The 18,528-nt window shown below is 38.7% G+C and overlaps 1 protein-coding gene across 7 annotated transcripts in view; it reads left to right on the top strand.

Moving 5' to 3' along the window:
• LOC129765053 (protein GDAP2 homolog) overlaps positions 1-18,528 on the top strand; it is a 315,411-nt gene that overhangs the window by 157,973 nt on the left and 138,910 nt on the right. For all 7 annotated transcript variants that reach the window (XM_055764883.1, XM_055764880.1, XM_055764879.1 and 4 more), the window contains exons 4-7: positions 4,065-4,207; positions 4,286-4,418; positions 17,192-17,301; positions 17,363-17,602. In XM_055764883.1, coding sequence (XP_055620858.1) covers positions 4,065-4,207; positions 4,286-4,418; positions 17,192-17,301; positions 17,363-17,602 — 626 coding nt within the window. The remainder of the gene's footprint in view (positions 1-4,064; positions 4,208-4,285; positions 4,419-17,191; positions 17,302-17,362; positions 17,603-18,528) is intronic.

Raw genomic sequence — 18,528 nt, 5'->3', positions numbered from 1 at the left:
CTCTGTGACGCGGAAGATAAATCCAAGTGTTCTGGATGCTTTAGAGATTATGTAGGATACGTGATCCCGAAAGGTTAGTTTCGAATCCAGCATAACGCCGAGGTCTTTACGATCCAATTGAACATCATGTAGCTTATATTCGAAGCTTATAGACGAACGCTTGCGTGAGAATGATATTACCGAACACTTAGATGGATTCAAAAACATTCTGTTGTTTGCGCACCTTTCGGCGAAGATGTTGAGTTGCTCTTGTAAAATCTCAGCATCTCCGATGCAGTTCACTGGAAGGAACAATTCGAAGTAATCTGCAAACGAGAGTTTGAGACACTTCAAACTAAAGTAGACATCGTTGAGACATAAAAAAAAACAGGTAAGGACCAAGGTGACTGCCCTGGGGAACACCAGATGTTACTCGGAAAGGAGTAGATATTGTTTCACCTATTTCAACTGACATTACACGATCAGTGAGGTAGGAGTGAAGCCATTTCAAAAGTGAGCCGTTGAATCCAAGACGATGAAGCTTAGCTACTGCGATATCATGGTTGATTATTTCAAACGATGCCGAGAAATCAGTGTACACCGCATCAATTTGTTTTCTTGATCCTAAAGAGCGGACGATGTACGATGTATACAGAACCGATCTCTTTTCTCTGGCTGTCAACATATCTCCAGAAACCTCTTGGGTTGACACGTAAGTTCGTTTGAGTACGATTTTGATAGGCGATATACAAAGCATTGTTTAAACGTTTATAATTTTTGTTCGAAACTGAATACCGGATTCTACAATAGTCACAGCGATATCGGGATTTTTTTTAGGTTGGATCTTTTAATTGACTTTAAACGTTTCAAATTGCGATTTGTCCATGGTGGATGCGGTGTTTCACTAGTCATCCTTATGGGAACGAACTGCTGGTATTGTATTGTATTGCGTAAAGCAATACATTTGAAATGGATGATGTAGCTTTGTCAATGTCATTGTCGTTCAATATTTCATCCCAACCTATGGTTAGAAAGAAACGGTTCATTGACGAAAAGTTGGTCTTACGATAGTTGTAATAAATTAATTCGGTAGTACGATCAAAAGCAATCGGCGGTGTAACCGATGCAGAGACTAATAGTGGTGGGTGATGACGACATAGTTTCACCAAAGGGATGGGATCACTACCGTCTTATGAACGATCTCTGCACCAGTAAAATATAGGTCAAGAATACGGTTATTGTCGTTGAGGATACCATTCATTTGACATATACCAGCGGTGCTGAAGCAATCTAGCAGACACTCTGCTAATGGATTTACTGATGAGTTCGAATAATCTGGATACAGATATTTCGATGCGCTTAGAGACAAAGAAATGCCATGTTGAAATCGCCAAGCAAGAGGATTCTGCCATCCATCTCAATTTGTTGTGTGATCGAATGAAGAGTCGAAATATGCTGATTTATAACCACCGAGTCATTGGTATGATCAGGAGGAATGTAAACAACACCAAGATACATCGTTCGATTGTACAACGAAATAGCCGCCCAAATTTGCTGAACTGAAAGCCCGGCTGGAGGGAAAATTTCTCGTGATTCGAATATAGAGCTTATTACCAACAAAACTCCGCCAGTAAGTCTACTACTATTCTCAATGGATCGATCTAAGCGATACATCGTATACGCAGAGGAGTGTGTTATTGTTGAGCCACGTTTCAGTGAATGCGAACACATCATAAGAGGCATCGCAACAGGCAAGCTAATAGTCCGCAATAGTAGGGTAAATAATCTTGGTTTGTCCAGTCGAAAATATGATCATGGTTTGCCCACTTTTTTGAATGCTCTAATTCAGCGCTCCTGTGTCAAATAAGGCCTTCGAATGTTTCGAAACATATGAATGAAATTGCCTTTTACATGATTTATAGTAGTTTGATAGTATATTTTTACGAAATCACATGTTTTAAAGGATTATAAAATACACCTTCTATTTGTGTCAATGCGCCCCTCATTCGAGCTAACTTTTAATCGATCACCAGATGATTATTTGGCACGTATTCAGACCTTTTCTGGATTACAACACTTATAAATATTGTAAACATCATGCTTGCTCACCATTTGTATCGGATTTACATAGCTAAACCATCAAATTAACGCATTTTGATGAACTCAATTCTGATCATGGGTTGTCCAATTCAATAAGCGCTTGGTGCGCTGCAGTTTGTTTATGTTTGTTTATGGTGTGCTTCGCGCATAGCAGAAGTATTGTTTTTCTGTGTTGATTGTGTTGAGGTGAACACTTCTAAAATGCCCAAGAAAAGGCAATATTCTGAAGAAAGCCTAAATTATGAATGAATCAATATGATGACAATAAACTCAAGCAATGATAAATGCAACATCTAATTGTGAATTCGAATGTTTTCATTCAAAAATGGAGATTTCTAAAACCAGACAAACCATGATCATTTTTTTGGGCAAACCATGATCAGAGGTGGTCAAACCATGATCATAATTCTTCTTTAAGGAAAATCGTTAAAAAAACATAAAAATTTGAATAATTTCAACACCTTATGGTAGTATTAGCAACTAGAGACTTGGGGCTCTTCAACAAACCCAAACCCAAAAAATTATGTGTGATTTTCATGAAGAAAAATCGATTTGCATTTACTAGTTGCGTAAAAACACCCCAAATTGGACAAACCAAGATCATTTACCCTACTGTTCATGCCACCGACGTTCTGGTTGATTGTCTACACGAGCGAGGTTCTCGGTGGATCACACCAGGTGTTGCCTTACCACAAAAGTATTGGACTGGCAACAAGTGAGTTCAATTATAAAATATTCTCCAACTGATGATTCTTGTAGGGCATTTTCTTAATTTTACTTTGACTTCGTGTGCATTTTGGAAGTCGTGTGATTTATACTTGAAAACGAGAAAATGAAATATTTGTAACAAAAATTTAGGGGATTTTTGAGGAAGCTTTTTCAATAACGAAAGAGCTTAAAGGACAATGACAATCAATAGCAATTGTGGTACACTCTACATATTATTCAACGTCTTTTTTTCTCTATAATTCGAGGAGTATTCACTTATGTTTTGATGTCAATGAGCGTCTACATTCATCAGCGTCATCGAAAACTGATATTATCTCACATTCGATCTCACCATGACCCTTCATCTCATACAAACTAAACTGAATAATCAGCTCAAAAGAATGTTGTATCTACGCGTGTTTTATAAATATATACATGGATAATCTTTAACCTACTGTTCACTTGAACACGGCAACTTCAAGACAGATTGAAGTCAATACAACCTGAGTTCATTGCTCCACGGTATCGCAACAACAGACACGCGATGTTTCGAAACACGAAACTGGTCGTGAACCGCCGTATTTAATCACTCGTATCTAATTCGCCGATTTTCCGCTTCAATAATTTAATGATTCGCAATGATCGTCCCGATTCAGGGCATCGGTGAAGGAGTGACAGTAAATAAAATAGTATCTTAAAATATCCTTACCACACGAATCGAGAAGAAAAGCGTTAACTAATCGACCCATAATGCACGAAATGAGTGGACCTTCTTTCGTCCTTCTGGCACGCTACTTTTTTGTCGATTGCTGAGTGCATTTAAAATCTGATTACTTTCTTGAATGTAAAATGGCAATAATTACAGCACAAGATTATTTACAAGTCTTAACACTCTGTCGCATAAATAACACGCAACATGCGGAAACGCCATTTTTCAGGCTGGTCTACCCCAGATGCAATGTCATAACAAATAAGCCCTGTGCTAAGTTTACCTATTTTCCGGTTTGCATTCCACCCCCCCGGGCGAATGCAAACATCCCCCAGCAATGGTTGATTTATTTTTCCAATATCGAGAGTCCTTCGTGCGGAGCACGTGATTCTAAGCCTTGGAAGCCCTCCAATGTTTGAAGGGGGCAAGCAGTAATTTAAAATAACTGTACTGGAACTGCACTCGGTACCACCCATTTGTAATCCCTTTTTATTGCTATTCTTCTCTTTCCGGTAACACTTTGAAACAACGAAACAACAACAACAACAACGACAAAAAAACACTGCAGGCAAGGAGACATTTCGCTGCTGGATGTCGACGCGATTACCAACACCACCGATGAGACACTAACGGAGAAGAATCGGATTTCGAAGAAGATTTTCGGACGAGCCGGAGCTGCCCTCACATCCGCTGTGGTACACGACGTTGGAAGTGAGTATTTGTGCGATACAATCGAGGCTGTGAACACGAAGTCGGTTCATTGTTGTCGATTTCCGAATGCAATTTTAGGATGCAAAACCGGTGAAGTTTGCGTGACACCAGGATTTTTTCTACCTGCGAAGTACATTATCCACACCGTTGGCCCTATCTACAGCGAACAGTATCGTGCCGCCTCGGAGAGTGCCCTACATGCTTGCTATAGGTAAGTGCTCTGTTAGAAATGTTGTTCGTCATTATGAATCGTTTAAAATATCGTGATGTCTTTAGATAACACTAGAATGTTTAGAAAGTAATTGGATTTGAGCAGGCAAGATGGTTTTGGTAAAACATTTGTCCAAAATTCTTGTGTTATATTTTTCGGAAAGTTGGGAAGAAGCTATGGATTCCATTTCCGTAAAAGCCTATGAATTTTATATTCAAATCTTCCAAATGAGAATACGTTCTTTTTTGACCTTGTCGCTCAAAATACAATTCGTTGAAAACTATTGAACATAATTTTCATTTTTTTCGAGAATACGACGGATGGAGCGAGCGAGATTCATTTTTATTTGTTCCGAGAAAATATAATAGTTTTTAAGTTTTTCTAGATTGTTATTGCCAAAATATTAGGTTGTCCGGAAAGTTTGTGCGATTTTTCGAAATAAACTCTAAATCGTAATTTTTATGCTTCTGTATTCCACAACCTATCCTTCACGCTGCTTGAAAATTTCTTCCTCGCAGAGCTTGGTTTCTTGTTCGGTTTCTCATAAAAAAACTGGTCAATGTATTTTTGTACTGTCCAGCAAAAATAAAGTTCTTGCCTTTGAGAACATTTAGCATGGACTTGAAGAGGGATTTTAGCGAGTGAAGAATTATCTGCCCAGCTCCAACAATGTTTACCAGGTTGTCAATGAGACATGAGATCTGGCATTGACCAAGTGGAACACTATTCCTTCCCTGTCGGGTTATTACTGATGCTGGTCCGCTGATCGCTGCCTTTGACTGGATTGCGTCTTGGTTGCTTAATGGAAGCACCTTTTTCTACTTTCTTCGAAAGCCGGCTTTTGAGGAAGTTGATGGTGGCTCATTTCGCTTATCCTAGTATTTTTTGACGTAGAACTACGTCTTTCAGGAAGGGTGCCAAATCAGAAAACAGGTCACGTTTTTGTGAAATAAAGTTAACGTTAATAACTATTTTCACAGCGAACAAATTCTGATACTTTGCACACCAATAGAATCGAACATTCTCTAAGATTCGTTTGATATAATATACAGTACAATCCACTAATGCCTAAACAGTTTAAATTAATGAAAACAGGAAGCATTCTCATATTCCCATATATTTGTTTTGCCGATTTGTGTGCATTCCCGAACAGAGCTGTCAATAACGAGCAACTGATACATTTGTTTCTGTCCGCTTTCAACATATTTGGTTTAAATAAGCCATCCACGATTTGAAGCCACTAGAGGCGAATGAACTGCAAAGTTTAAAGCCTCTTAAAAACAAAGAATTGAATTGAATTGAAGCCACACATTCTTTGTGTGAACGCCATTCATGCCTAATGCTGATTTCACATACAGCTCGATACAAGGAGAGGAAGCCCTCTGTATCGAGGTGTGCTACGACAAAGAAGAACAGCATACGAGAATTTTTTGTACTAGTGCGGATATGGAATAGTATTCAGAATTTTGGAATATAGATATACACTGCATTTATTTAGATGTACGTATATTTCAAGAAAATATGCTTTCAAATTCCAGAAGGGTAACCCTAGTGTTGCATGTTGTGGGGTTCGATCACATCTCAAGCCGAATATAGGAGCAAAAGGGTTCATAGTTTGTGATCGATATATGAGTGGGAAAGAGAAAGTTTGATGCGAGTTGAACCAAACAAACGAGAAGTGCTGATAAATTTCGACTCTACTCTAATCTTTCGCGACTACTTAAGTAATAAAAAATTGAATAGCTGAAAAGATATTACAAAAATTTCGTTGCATTCTAAAATAATATCCGAAGTGATAAACAAGTGGATTGAATAATATAATTTCGTAGTTCTACGTCGAAAACTGCGGTCGTGTCCTAGATACAACCCATTACAATTTTTTTTGTAAACTAATCATTATCAATGAAAATCGTTTCATCAAGAAAATGGTTTATTTCAAAGTAACCGGTAATTTACCGAATAACCGGTTTTTGGAATTTTGGCACGGTAATGCAATCCCTACCCACTATCGATTGATGATTACAGATTTTTTTGCATCAAATGCAAACATTCGATCTTGGCGAGATGTGCTTTCAACAAGAAAGTACCATTCGTTACCCAACCAGTGATCGAACGGAATGGCAAGTTCGGCGAGCATTTATATCCCATTTTGGACATGTACACCCAAACTAGCGTTGGCAGAACACATTCCTTTTCGTGTGCTGTAATGAAATGTACAAATAAAACCATTTTTTTCAAAAGTGTTAAAGTGCATGTATGTATGGAACAGACCTCTCATTCACTCGGACTGAATGTCACCTTGGAATTGAGCTTGAGCCTGGGTAGACTGTACAATTCGTAGTTGCTCTCCGTGATTGCCCTGAATTAACCAAATTGCACAAAGAACACACAGAGTGACGCTTGGGACTAGCAAGTCATTCTCGTTGTGCAATTTTCGGTGACTCGAACTGTAAATGGTCAATAACGACGCCGGCCCTTACAGTCACCAGGAGAAGAGAAGGAATGTTAGTATGATATTCGCCGCCCGAAGGGCAGAAGGGTCGCCTTTATAGCGTGGTTCCCTAGCGAATATCATGGAAGGGATAGTTGTTAGTGGGAGGTAAGAATCAGGATTCATCGAGATAAGTGATGTGATCATTTGAATGCGAACTACCGACCACTCGGAAAACGAAATTCAAATTTTGCGAAATTCAAAGAATGCCTGTAATACTATACATATACGAAAGCATTAACATAGAAGCAACAGTTATATTTACGCATACGTACAATAAACAGAAGGAATACAAAACTGAAGTGAGATGAGTTAGGGTAAGGTGACATTGGCTCGAAGTACGCACGAAAATTTGATTGTCCTAATAGAAACATACAATTTTGTTCGATAGAAGTTAACGAATTCGAGCGAAGCTAGGGGAAAGGAATGTAACCACACCAATACAACTCAATGTGGTTGTTTACTTTCACTATTGCATACAATTCGTACGACCACTATTCTGCATCCAGTGTCACCGCTGCCTTACGGTGAAAAATTACATTTTCGCTACAACACTATCCACACTAATTCAATCTCCATAAATTTGAAGAGATCATAGATCAGAAAATCTTCGAATCTATAATCAAACATCCATCTATATTTATCTGTGTTCAGAGCAACTAAAATGTTTGCGAAATCTCCACTTTAAGCATAACTTCACATCTATAACTTTTGGCAAGAGTATCCCTAGACGTCATTGCTTGGCCCATGAAACCCATTTCATCGAGAGCGGCGCTGTGAAGAGAATGTAGCGCAAATATCTGAGCGGAGAAAAACAAACCGACATACAGACTCTTCGCCTCTGCACAATCACAACAAACGTACACCTAGGTTTTTTTACGCGGATTTTCCAATTAACGCGGTTTTTTTACGCGAATTTTGCAATTAACGCGGTTTGTTTTACGCGGTACCCGCGTAAAACCAGTGCAATATCACATCTTCCCCTCAGCTCACATTTTTCTCCCATGTTCCCTCAGAGCATATTACGGTAATTAGTGCTTGTAACGGAGCTTAGCGCTTAGTGCCGAACCGTATCACGATTCTTACGTGGATTTTAGGTTTTGGGTAACGTTTCGTGAATGTCCTTCCCTGTCTACTTAGCTCTGGACGTTGTACTGCATGTCCATCGGCAGAAGAGTGTACAAATTATTAGGGAATCTTCTAGCAACAGCAGATGACCTCGTTCGTGAGGAAAACCAAACTATAGCTACCAGTAACCAACGAAATTGCAGGAAAAAACTACGGATTTTCGGAAGCAAGCAACACTTAACTTTTTACTTCCGTTATACATAAGGATAGATATCTATAAATAGGTGACATTGTTTTTTTTACGCGGATTTTCCAATTAACGCAGTTTTTTTTACACGGATTTTTTAATCAACGCGGTTTTCTTTTACGCGGATTTTCCAAATGACGCGGTTTTTTGCGAGGTACATACCCCCGCGTAAAAAAAACCTGGGTGTATATGCAATAATGAAAGAGAGAAAAAAAAATAGTGGGTTATATCTATGATATAACCGCAAGGTTCACGTGGAACTACCTTAGCTTAGCAATCATTCGTTTGTATTGATTAAATTCTTGATTGAATGAAACAGTTTCCAAATTCAATTGAGTTCAATATATTTGCTTTGTGAATGAAAAAAAATGAACAAATGCCGTGTAAAGTCAATTCATTTATTGTGATTGATTGTTCTTCGTTACAAGTAAATTTAATGACGGACCTTTTACGTTTGGTATGATGACTAGAACAAAATATATGTACGGAAGAATTATCAAACGTTTGATGAACCAGCCTAAGGCTGAAAATCTTTCCAATAAAGACAAAAAAAAATTATCAAACGATTATTTTATTTTACATTTCCCTCTGAAGTTTACATCCCAAAAGTGTACATACTTCTCGAATCTCGAATTTGCTTGAAACTGGGAAGTTCATTCGCTTCTAGTGGCTGCACGATTTTCCCAGGTTCCTAAGTTTAGAAGATCATGTTAGGACAGACATAATACAGTCTGCACAAAGGCAAGCGAGGACAAAAGCACTCGCAGTTTGCATTTATTTGCAGAGCCGATTTCCCCAGAAACCTTGGTTTTGAAGCCTGTGTTAGGGAAACACATTTCAATCGGAACAAAAATACCCCCGATTTGTATGAATTCGCAATGCCGATTTCCGCACGCTTCATGGATTTGAAGTCTGTGTTAGGGAAACACATTCCAGTCGGAACAAAAATACCCCCGACTTGCATGAATTTGAAATACCGATTTCTCCAGGCACCTTGGTTTAGAAATCTCTATTAGGGAACACATTTCGGTGGGAACAAAAGCTCCCCCTACTTTCGTGTGTTCTTTTTCTTCTTTTTGGCTTTAAGAGGGTTTAAACTTTTCAGTGCACTCGCCTCTAGGCTCTTTCGTGTGCTTGCAATGCCGATTTCGCTGCTTGGTTTTAAAGTCTGTGTTAGGGAACATTTTTCGATGAGAACAAAAGTCCCCCTACTTTCATGTATTTGCAATGCCGATTTCCCCAAGGCTGCTTGGTTTTGATGGCTGTGTTAGGGAAACCGTAAATCGGGCCAATCAAAACGATGCAGTTAGGGCGTTTAGATAACACCTAATATTTTACAGTTATTCAATTGTTTATCTAATGAAAAACAACATTTTGTTAGTTGCGATAGATGCGTAGAAATATTCCCTATCAAGTGATGCAAACATCTCTCCTATCCAGTACGAAATGTTCGAGCTATAAGCATTCGAAATCTTTTATTTTTTCCTGCATGTTCTGTGTTTAGGTTTTCATTTTACCCTCCATATATTCCGGTTAGACGTAGTCCCACGTCAAAAGTCCCTGACGAGTGAATGCTTTAGATCGTGTTTCATTCGCTCTACCGTTTATGACACTTCGTCCGCTCTCACTTTGTCGAAAAACAAAACAACTCTTGGTGGATCACACCATTGAGGAATATGGCGAATCCTTCGGCTGAAGGAGACCAGGATGATAGCTCAGGATTTGGAATGCGGCTTGTATGGAGACTGGAAAACACTTTGGAATTAAACACTTGGAATACTACAAACAACGGATGGTATATTTGCGATCTTTTACATTTGAAGGTTGGATTTGGAATGACAAATAGCGTGGAGATGGTATTCTTCGTTTGCTTCACATTGTATATGTGTAAGCTAAAATCATGCTGTCTGTATTAGTGAAATGCACCACACGTTGCATTTTTGTTAGGAAGGGAGTGGATTGGACAGGAACAAGTATTGGGATGGAAACGGGAAACTATTTTATTGAACACTTGCTCCTCTTTCGCGCTGTCGGTCACGAACAACTCTACTAGCTCTCTTCTACTATCACGTTATTTAAATCTGGACGTTATGAATACAAATAATCCAACTCAGCTGCAATAATTTGATTCCTGTTGACAAAACAGCGGTGCTCCTCTACTTAGTGATAATACCACTGCAAGTATATTTTTGCCACTACACTGTACACATGCGACATGGGAGCACGTCATAATGTGAAATCTAAAGCGCAACGATAATGAGCATAATTCGGAACCGAGAGCGCAACGATTGAAAACACAATGCTAAACCGAGAACACAACAAACAGAGAGAATTTTCACAAAAAATTGCGAGCTGACGCCATTTTGGCTTCGCCCGATTGATGCCATGACACTATTTGATTTTGTTTTTCTTTCTTTCATGTAATCAAACAAAATTTCACAGGTTTTCTATTCAGTAGAGCAGAACAGATAAACTTCCACCCGTTCACGAATCACAAAACTGTTAAACGATAAAAAAAACACATGTATTCAAAGGCTATATCACGGAACGAAAAAACACGTCCACTCTAGAGATGGGCAAACCGTTCACGAACGGTACGAAAGAACTAGTTCGCCGAAAAGAGTGAACGAACGGTCGTTCTTTTTCAAAGAACGGTAGTTCTCCCCACGAACTGATTGCGAGCGAACGGTTTGTGAACGAACTGATTCCGAAAGAACGGTTTGTGAGTGAACTGTTTGAGAGTGAACTGATTGAGAGTGAACAACTGTTTGTGAACGAACTGTTTGCGAGTGAACTGTATGGGAAAGAACTGATTGGGAGTGAACTGTTTGAGAACGAACTGTTCGAGAACGAAGTGTTTGCGGGCAAATTGTTTGCGAACGAAAGAGTGCAGCTGAACTGATTTGCGCTGGACGGAATGGATAAATAGAACGAGAATGCTTGTAAGAAAAATAAAACGATATTGTTATTTACGAGCAAAATGCATGTAACCCAAGGTTTATTTTGTTGATGTATACTCAATTTTGGGTTAAAAATTAAATTAGATTTTCGTAGTTTTAAAGGCGAAGCTGTATATTTTCAATTTCATGTATTTTCTTCAATTCCGCGAAACTTCCTGATTATCAGAAAAAAATCTAGGGGAAGCTGGGGCGATTCAAGAATTAGGTAAACATAAAATCTCAGAGTGAGGGCAAGTTGAGAAGAAAGTTTATTCGTTGCTTTCAATCCATTGTTTGGCCTATTGCGTGTACGTGTTATCGTTATATATTTTGTTTATTAATTGATTGTTAGTAGAAATAGTTGCTGAATTTTTCCTCTGAATAAAATATGATCTTACATGGAATCTGTGTGCATCTTTTGTTAGTAGAAATAGTTGCTGAATTTTTCCTCTGAATGAAATATGATCTTACATGGAATCTGTGTGTTGTCCATACAGAAAATATGAAAAATTGCACATATTTTGTTCGCATTAAATTATTACTTATACTTTTGTCGTTCGATAAACATATTTTCACATACAGTTTGCGACTTTTAAAGAAGAAGCACCCTATCTTTCCCCACTAAATTTCAAAAATATAAATCCCATACGTACACTATCCAATCCAACGATATATATGAATAGCTGTCTATAGATGTTGGCTGATTCACTTAGATGAACGGTTTGTGACTGAACCGTTCATCAAAGTGAACTGTTTTGCCCATCTCTAGTCCACTCCAGTACGTTGCACAACCCGAACTCCAATGTGGCTTTCAAACATTTCTAGAGCAACATGTCAAAAGGGTCTATCTTCTTTGATCGTTTCTCTTCATCGACTTTCTCTTTCGATATCCACGGCCTTTCAGACTGATTTTGCTCTAGTTTTGCCATGTAGTTTGATAAACGAGGTTCCCTTTCACACTCCTTATCGTAGAACACATCAGGAAATGCTTTTACCGCTGAGTTATTAATGAAAGAGAATGTAGATGAAGAGAATCGATCAAAGAAGATAGGCCCTTTTGACATGTTGCTCTAGATTTTTAATTTAGTATATTTAGTTCTTACCCTCCTGTACTCGCGTACAAAATCATAACACGTATACTCGCGCACGGTGTCACAGACCGAAAATTAAACTTCTCTGTAATGTTGCCATTGTGTACTTTTCAGGCTTTATTGGCATTTATTTGTAGAAGAGGGTATGATTGAATGAACAAACTCCAAAAAATATGTTTTCTTCGTCTTTATTATGTTTTAATAGTCATCTAATTCAGCCTCCTCAAAATAGAATAATTTTTGATACTCCAACACAAATAACGAAATTCAAATTTTTTACTGTTATTAATTAAAAGTAAGCAACTGAATATAATTCATGGAAGTATAAAGAGCTATAAAATAACATAAAAACGTATTAATCGATTGTGGTTTCATTGGTGTGAGAATCAGAACATAGCATAAATGCATGCTCGAAACAAACATATTTTTTACATTCCATGCAGTTGTTGTATGTTTTTCTGGGCTTTTATCGAAGAGAAGAATATATGACGACCTTCTAGATAATTACCAGATGGTAAAGGTTCTGGAATATAAAGTTTGCATATTTCTAATATTCTTTGTTTAGGCATTATTTCTTAGTAAACTAAGAATTAATGCCTTTTTAGATGGGGCATAAAAAGATGATATAAAAAGATTTCTAGGAACTTCATTTTCTTTTTCTTGTATTCTTGTCGATATTGTCCATTATAAAAAACAGGAAGTGGGTTATATCTATGGTATAACCGCAAGGGTGACGTAGGACTCTCGTTGATATAGAGATCATTTGTATGAAGTTGAATCTGAATTCATTCTGAATGAATGAATATTTGGAGAACTTCGAAAACGAGAGCGTTACGTTGGAGGCACAAGGTTTTATGCATCCAATATTGGATACGGAAATATCCTACTGATGGGGAAGAATAATCTTCAGAAGCTATCCTGTTGATTGCGATTGATTAAAAAACCACAAAACCAAATGTATTTGGTCACAGTGTTACATGGATAGAAAACATTCAATTAAACTCTTTCACATGAATATATTTTGAAAATTCCCAGAGGAACTGGCAGATTATTTTCAGTAACGATTAGATCTTTCCGGAACTTTCTCGTTGCTGAATGGCATCCTAACGGAAAGAGTTCTGCGCGTGTATGTGTGGATCCTTCGCCGTCCACCTCCTCCAGCACGTTAGGCAACGATGTTGTCTTGTCGATGTCCTCACGAAAAATGAATGTGTCTCACCACCAGAATATCGCTTAAGTATGCTTTTTGTGTGTGATTGAATCGAGAGAAGGTGTGGTTTACGATGGCAATTTGGAAGGCAAACTAGAGGGGAATGAACTCTCTGAGCTCGGAGCTTTCGGCGACTGAGCAATAATCGATTGCGGGCGCATACAATATTGGATACGGAAATATCCTACTGATGGGGAAGAATAATCTTCTGAAGCTATCCTGTTAATTGCGATTGATTGAAAAACCACAAAACCAAATGTATTTGGTCACAGTGTTACATGGATAGAAAACATTCAATTAAACTCTTTCACATGAATATATTTTGAAAATTCCCAAAGGAACTGGCAGATTATTTTCAGTAACGATTAGATATTTCCACATTTTCCTCGATACTGGAAGCCCACCAGTGGTTAATGCCAACTCGATAACCACCTGTTAATAGCACTTGATTGAAACATATTTGGTCACAGGTGTAACATGGATAGAAAACATTCAATTAAACTCTTTCACATGAATATATTTTGAAAATTCCCAGAGGAACTGGCAGATTATTTTCAGTAACGATTAGATCTTTCCGGAACTTTCTCGTTGCTGAATGGCATCCTAACGGAAAGAGTTCTGCGCGTGTATGTGTGGATCCTTCGCCGTCCACCTCCTCCAGCACGTTAGGCAACGATGTTGTCTTGTCGATGTCCTCACGAAAAATGAATGTGTCTCACCACCAGAATATCGCTTAAGTATGCTTTTTGTGTGTGATTGAATCGAGAGAAGGTGTGGTTTACGATGGCAATTTGGAAGGCAAACTAGAGGGGAATGAACTCTCTGAGCTCGGAGCTTTCGGCGACTGAGCAATAATCGATTGCGGGCGCATACAATATTGGATACGGAAATATCCTACTGATGGGGAAGAATAATCTTCTGAAGCTATCCTGTTAATTGCGATTGATTGAAAAACCACAAAACCAAATGTATTTGGTCACAGTGTTACATGGATAGAAAACATTCAATTAAACTCTTTCACATGAATATATTTTGAAAATTCCCAGAGGAACTGGCAGATTATTTTCAGTAACGATTAGATCTTTCCGGAACTTTCTCGTTGCTGAATGGCATCCTAACGGAAAGAGTTCTGCGCGTGTATGTGTGGATCCTTCGCCGTCCACCTCCTCCAGCACGTTAGGCAACGATGTTGTCTTGTCGATGTCCTCACGAAAAATGAATGTGTCTCACCACCAGAATATCGCTTAAGTATGCTTTTTGTGTGTGATTGAATCGAGAGAAGGTGTGGTTTACGATGGCAATTTGGAAGGCAAACTAGAGGGGAATGAACTCTCTGAGCTCGGAGCTTTCGGCGACTGAGCAATAATCGATTGCGGGCGCATACAATATTGGATACGGAAATATCCTACTGATGGGGAAGAATAATCTTCTGAAGCTATCCTGTTAATTGCGATTGATTGAAAAACCACAAAACCAAATGTATTTGGTCACAGTGTTACATGGATAGAAAACATTCAATTAAACTCTTTCACATGAATATATTTTGAAAATTCCCAGAGGAACTGGCAGATTATTTTCAGTAACGATTAGATATTTCCACATTTTCCTCGATATTGGAAGCCCACCAGTGGTTAATGCCAACTCGATAACCACCTGTTAATAGCCGCGCGTGTATGTGTGTGTAGCGATGTCTTCCCAGGGAACCGTTTGTTGCATCACTCTCCTCCTGATAGATTCCCTTCTGGCCTAGGGTGCACAAACAGGCTCTTGGTGACACCGTTCATCCGCGCTTTCATGATAAATAAAGAGCTTCACCGCAACAGCGACAACATGCTCCAATCGCTGTTCAATTAGAACTGAGTGGATTTCCGAGCGGCGCTCGCTTATATACCGATTGGTGATTTCAATAGCCTGTTTTGAAAGCAATTTTAAGACTATTGAAACAAGTTTTTGGATCAAAAAGTAACAAGTATATAACGCGTAGACATTTTATCGTTCGAATGAAGTGTTTATCATACCATTTCGTTCAGTTAGGAGCTATTAACGCTCAAAATCTCGGTCTCCGGCGTAACGCTTTCGTTTTCGAAACTTTGATTTTACACCCCGGTATAGAAATGAAAGACGTAGTCCTACGTCAAAAAATATCCCCGAAACTGTAACTGTTATAAGTTACCATAAGCTACCGATTAGTTTATAGTTCACTGTTTACAATTCTTCCACAAGTGAAATTTTTTCACAAGTGTGTATATGTATGACCATTATATTTAGCGAATAACTACACGAAGGTCAAACATTTATATTTTGCTTTTGAACGTATGAATCTAACGACGAATAATTAATATATGGATTCGTTCAATCCAGTTATAAAAGGGACTGAAATCAAATAAGAATAGTCCGGTAAAGATCTTATGCATTATATTCAAAAAATATTCCACGCCACTAACATTAATTGAGGGGCTCAGAATGCAAGGGGTGTGAGTGACTTGATCGATTTCTCTTCGTCAACTTTCTCTTTGATTAATAACTCAACTGCAAAAACGTTCCAATTTGAGTTTGCTATAGAACCTGATAGATGAGGTTCTGACCTCTAATACAGCTGGGAATGAGCTTGCAGCTAAGTTATGACCAAAAGAAAGAGTCGATGTAGAGAAATCGATCAAATCACTTACACCCCTAAATTTATACATGAGGGGCTCATGAGGGGATGATTTATACATGAGGGACTTAGAATGAAAGGGGTGTAAGTGATTTGATCGATTTCTCTACATCGACTCTTACTTTTGGTCATAACTTAGCTACAAATACATTCCAAGCTGTATTTGACAATGAGGAAGATAGGTCAGAACCTCATCTATCGGATTCTCTAGCAAACTCAAATTAGAACGTTTTTGCAGTTGAGTTATTAACTAAAGACAAAGTTGATGAAGAGGAATCGATCAAGTCACTTACACCCCTTGCATTCTAAGTCCCTCACATTTCATTCAACAATATTCTAGAATACGAAAAATGACATTTTTCCAAAAAAGTTACTCCTATACTCGCGTCGGTGTGTCAGACCGAAAGTGTTAAAAAAGTGGCACACGTCCCCATTGTACCAAAAATGCGATACACTAAACGATGACGAACGACGAATAACGAAGCTAGAGAGCATCGCAAAATCGTAGTGTTGATATTTTCTGAGAAATTAACGAATTATTGATTTCTCGGTCTGACAGACCAATGCGCGAGTATAGGAGTGTTAAATGAAGTGTATAATGAAGTGTATAATGAACGAAAACAAGGATGATTGTTTATTTAACATATTATTTCTGTTTTCGTATTCACAAATGTAAATTTTCCCAGATACCTATTTTACCTATTTTTTTTCTAATTTTCCTATTTTCCCAGATACTCTAGATTTCCGAAATTTTGTATCGTGTTGATTCAAGATTTGTCCCCAACGTTTGCAGTATGGTAGTAGTTGTTGTTATAGAATGAAAAAGATGTATTATAGGCTTAATTAAAAAGATTATAGGTCTGATCATATTCAAGATATTGATATTGAGTACACTGTACGAGTTCCTACTCCAGGTACTTTAAGATCTTCAAACAATTCTGAATATATCGCAAGTCCAGCAAGTCGTCCGCACAGACTTACACTCAAGACTACGCTCAAGGGCATTGCTGCAGAAGCAGTAGACCTCTTAACAAACAATTAATGAAATTTCTTCTCGTTCTCTTGTTTCAGGAACGTTTTGTACAAAGCGAAAGAGTTAGGCTTAAGAACCATCGCTCTATGTGATATCAACTCAGTGCAAAGAAATTTCCCACCAGACACCGCTGCGCATATAGCACTGAGTAAGTCGTCGGGTTTTATGGTCGTCTCGCGATAAAGCGCTGATACCTCCCCTCGTTGCAGGAACCATCCGTCGTTTTCTGGAGCAATACCGCGCCGAGTTTGTGATAGTTTGCCTTGAACCGAATGAGCGCGGCATCTACGAGGTACTAGCGCCGCTTTACTTTCCCCGCGATCCACTCGAGGAACGAAGTGCCCTGTGGCAGCTGCCCAACGACATCGGTGGCGCGTATGGTGAACCGCAGCTAGCCGATCGCCAGATCCGCATCATTCACAATCCGCAGCATTCCGTCATGATCGAAGGTATGACTATTGAATTTCATCGCACGTGCCGAAACTTGGCGTGACTTTGAAACCTAGGTGAAGGCACTTCCTGGCTGCGATAGGTCGCTATCGATTGCCATTGCCGGGTTCTCGGCTCTCGTGTGTTCGATAGGCGGCAAAAGCAAAATTTTGCCATAAAAATAAGCAAAAATAACTATTGCACGCAAACGTGCGATCGATTTTTCTGTCAGTTTTGCACTTTTTGCTGGCTGTTATTTTTTATCGAACTAACATACACCTGGTTATCCGTACGGCCAAGGCGACTCTACGCGATGACAAAGTGCTGTGTGCACTTGGTTGGCGGTTTTCAGTTGGGAGACATTTGACCAAACGATGAGAAGCTTCTTTACGCTTATCAGCCGGAACCGCGAGTGTGTGGTTTAAGTGAACGGAAACACAAAATGTTCGAGATTAAGCGCAAACAAAGTGCGGATACCAGAGAGGACGATTTTTATGATCTGTTTTTGCAAAGTAGGTTATTGTTTGTATTTTTTGTTTTTCGATGGTAGATCCGGGATAAAACCATTTTGCATCCGGGATGGAAGTATTTATCTGCCAACAATTGTTCGTGACTTCCATTGAGCGTATTTTATTATCTGTTTATATCAGCTTGCCCTCTCTGCTTTCGTGATGATAATTACGCATACCGTTTGCGTTCATGTGTCATCGGTGCGATATGTATTGAGTCCAGGGTTGAGTCCAGGGTTGAACTCTGTGCTTAACTAAAAACTCAGAATTCGACATGAACAACCTTTACGTCATTAAAAAGAAGTCCATTGGTTAAACCCTAATAAAAAATGATTGACCCCTCTCCAGGTGAAATAACTCTGAACAATGATCAACGTATGAGTTACAAGAAAACTGTACATGGAATGTTTATACCCACACAGGCTCACTCGCTACAA

This window comes from Toxorhynchites rutilus, chromosome 2, assembly GCF_029784135.1.
Source record: "Toxorhynchites rutilus septentrionalis strain SRP chromosome 2, ASM2978413v1, whole genome shotgun sequence".
In the NCBI taxonomy this organism is placed as follows: domain Eukaryota; kingdom Metazoa; phylum Arthropoda; class Insecta; order Diptera; family Culicidae; genus Toxorhynchites; species Toxorhynchites rutilus.
Note: the sequence above shows the minus strand (reverse complement) of the source record. Positions and strands in the feature narration are given on the sequence as shown.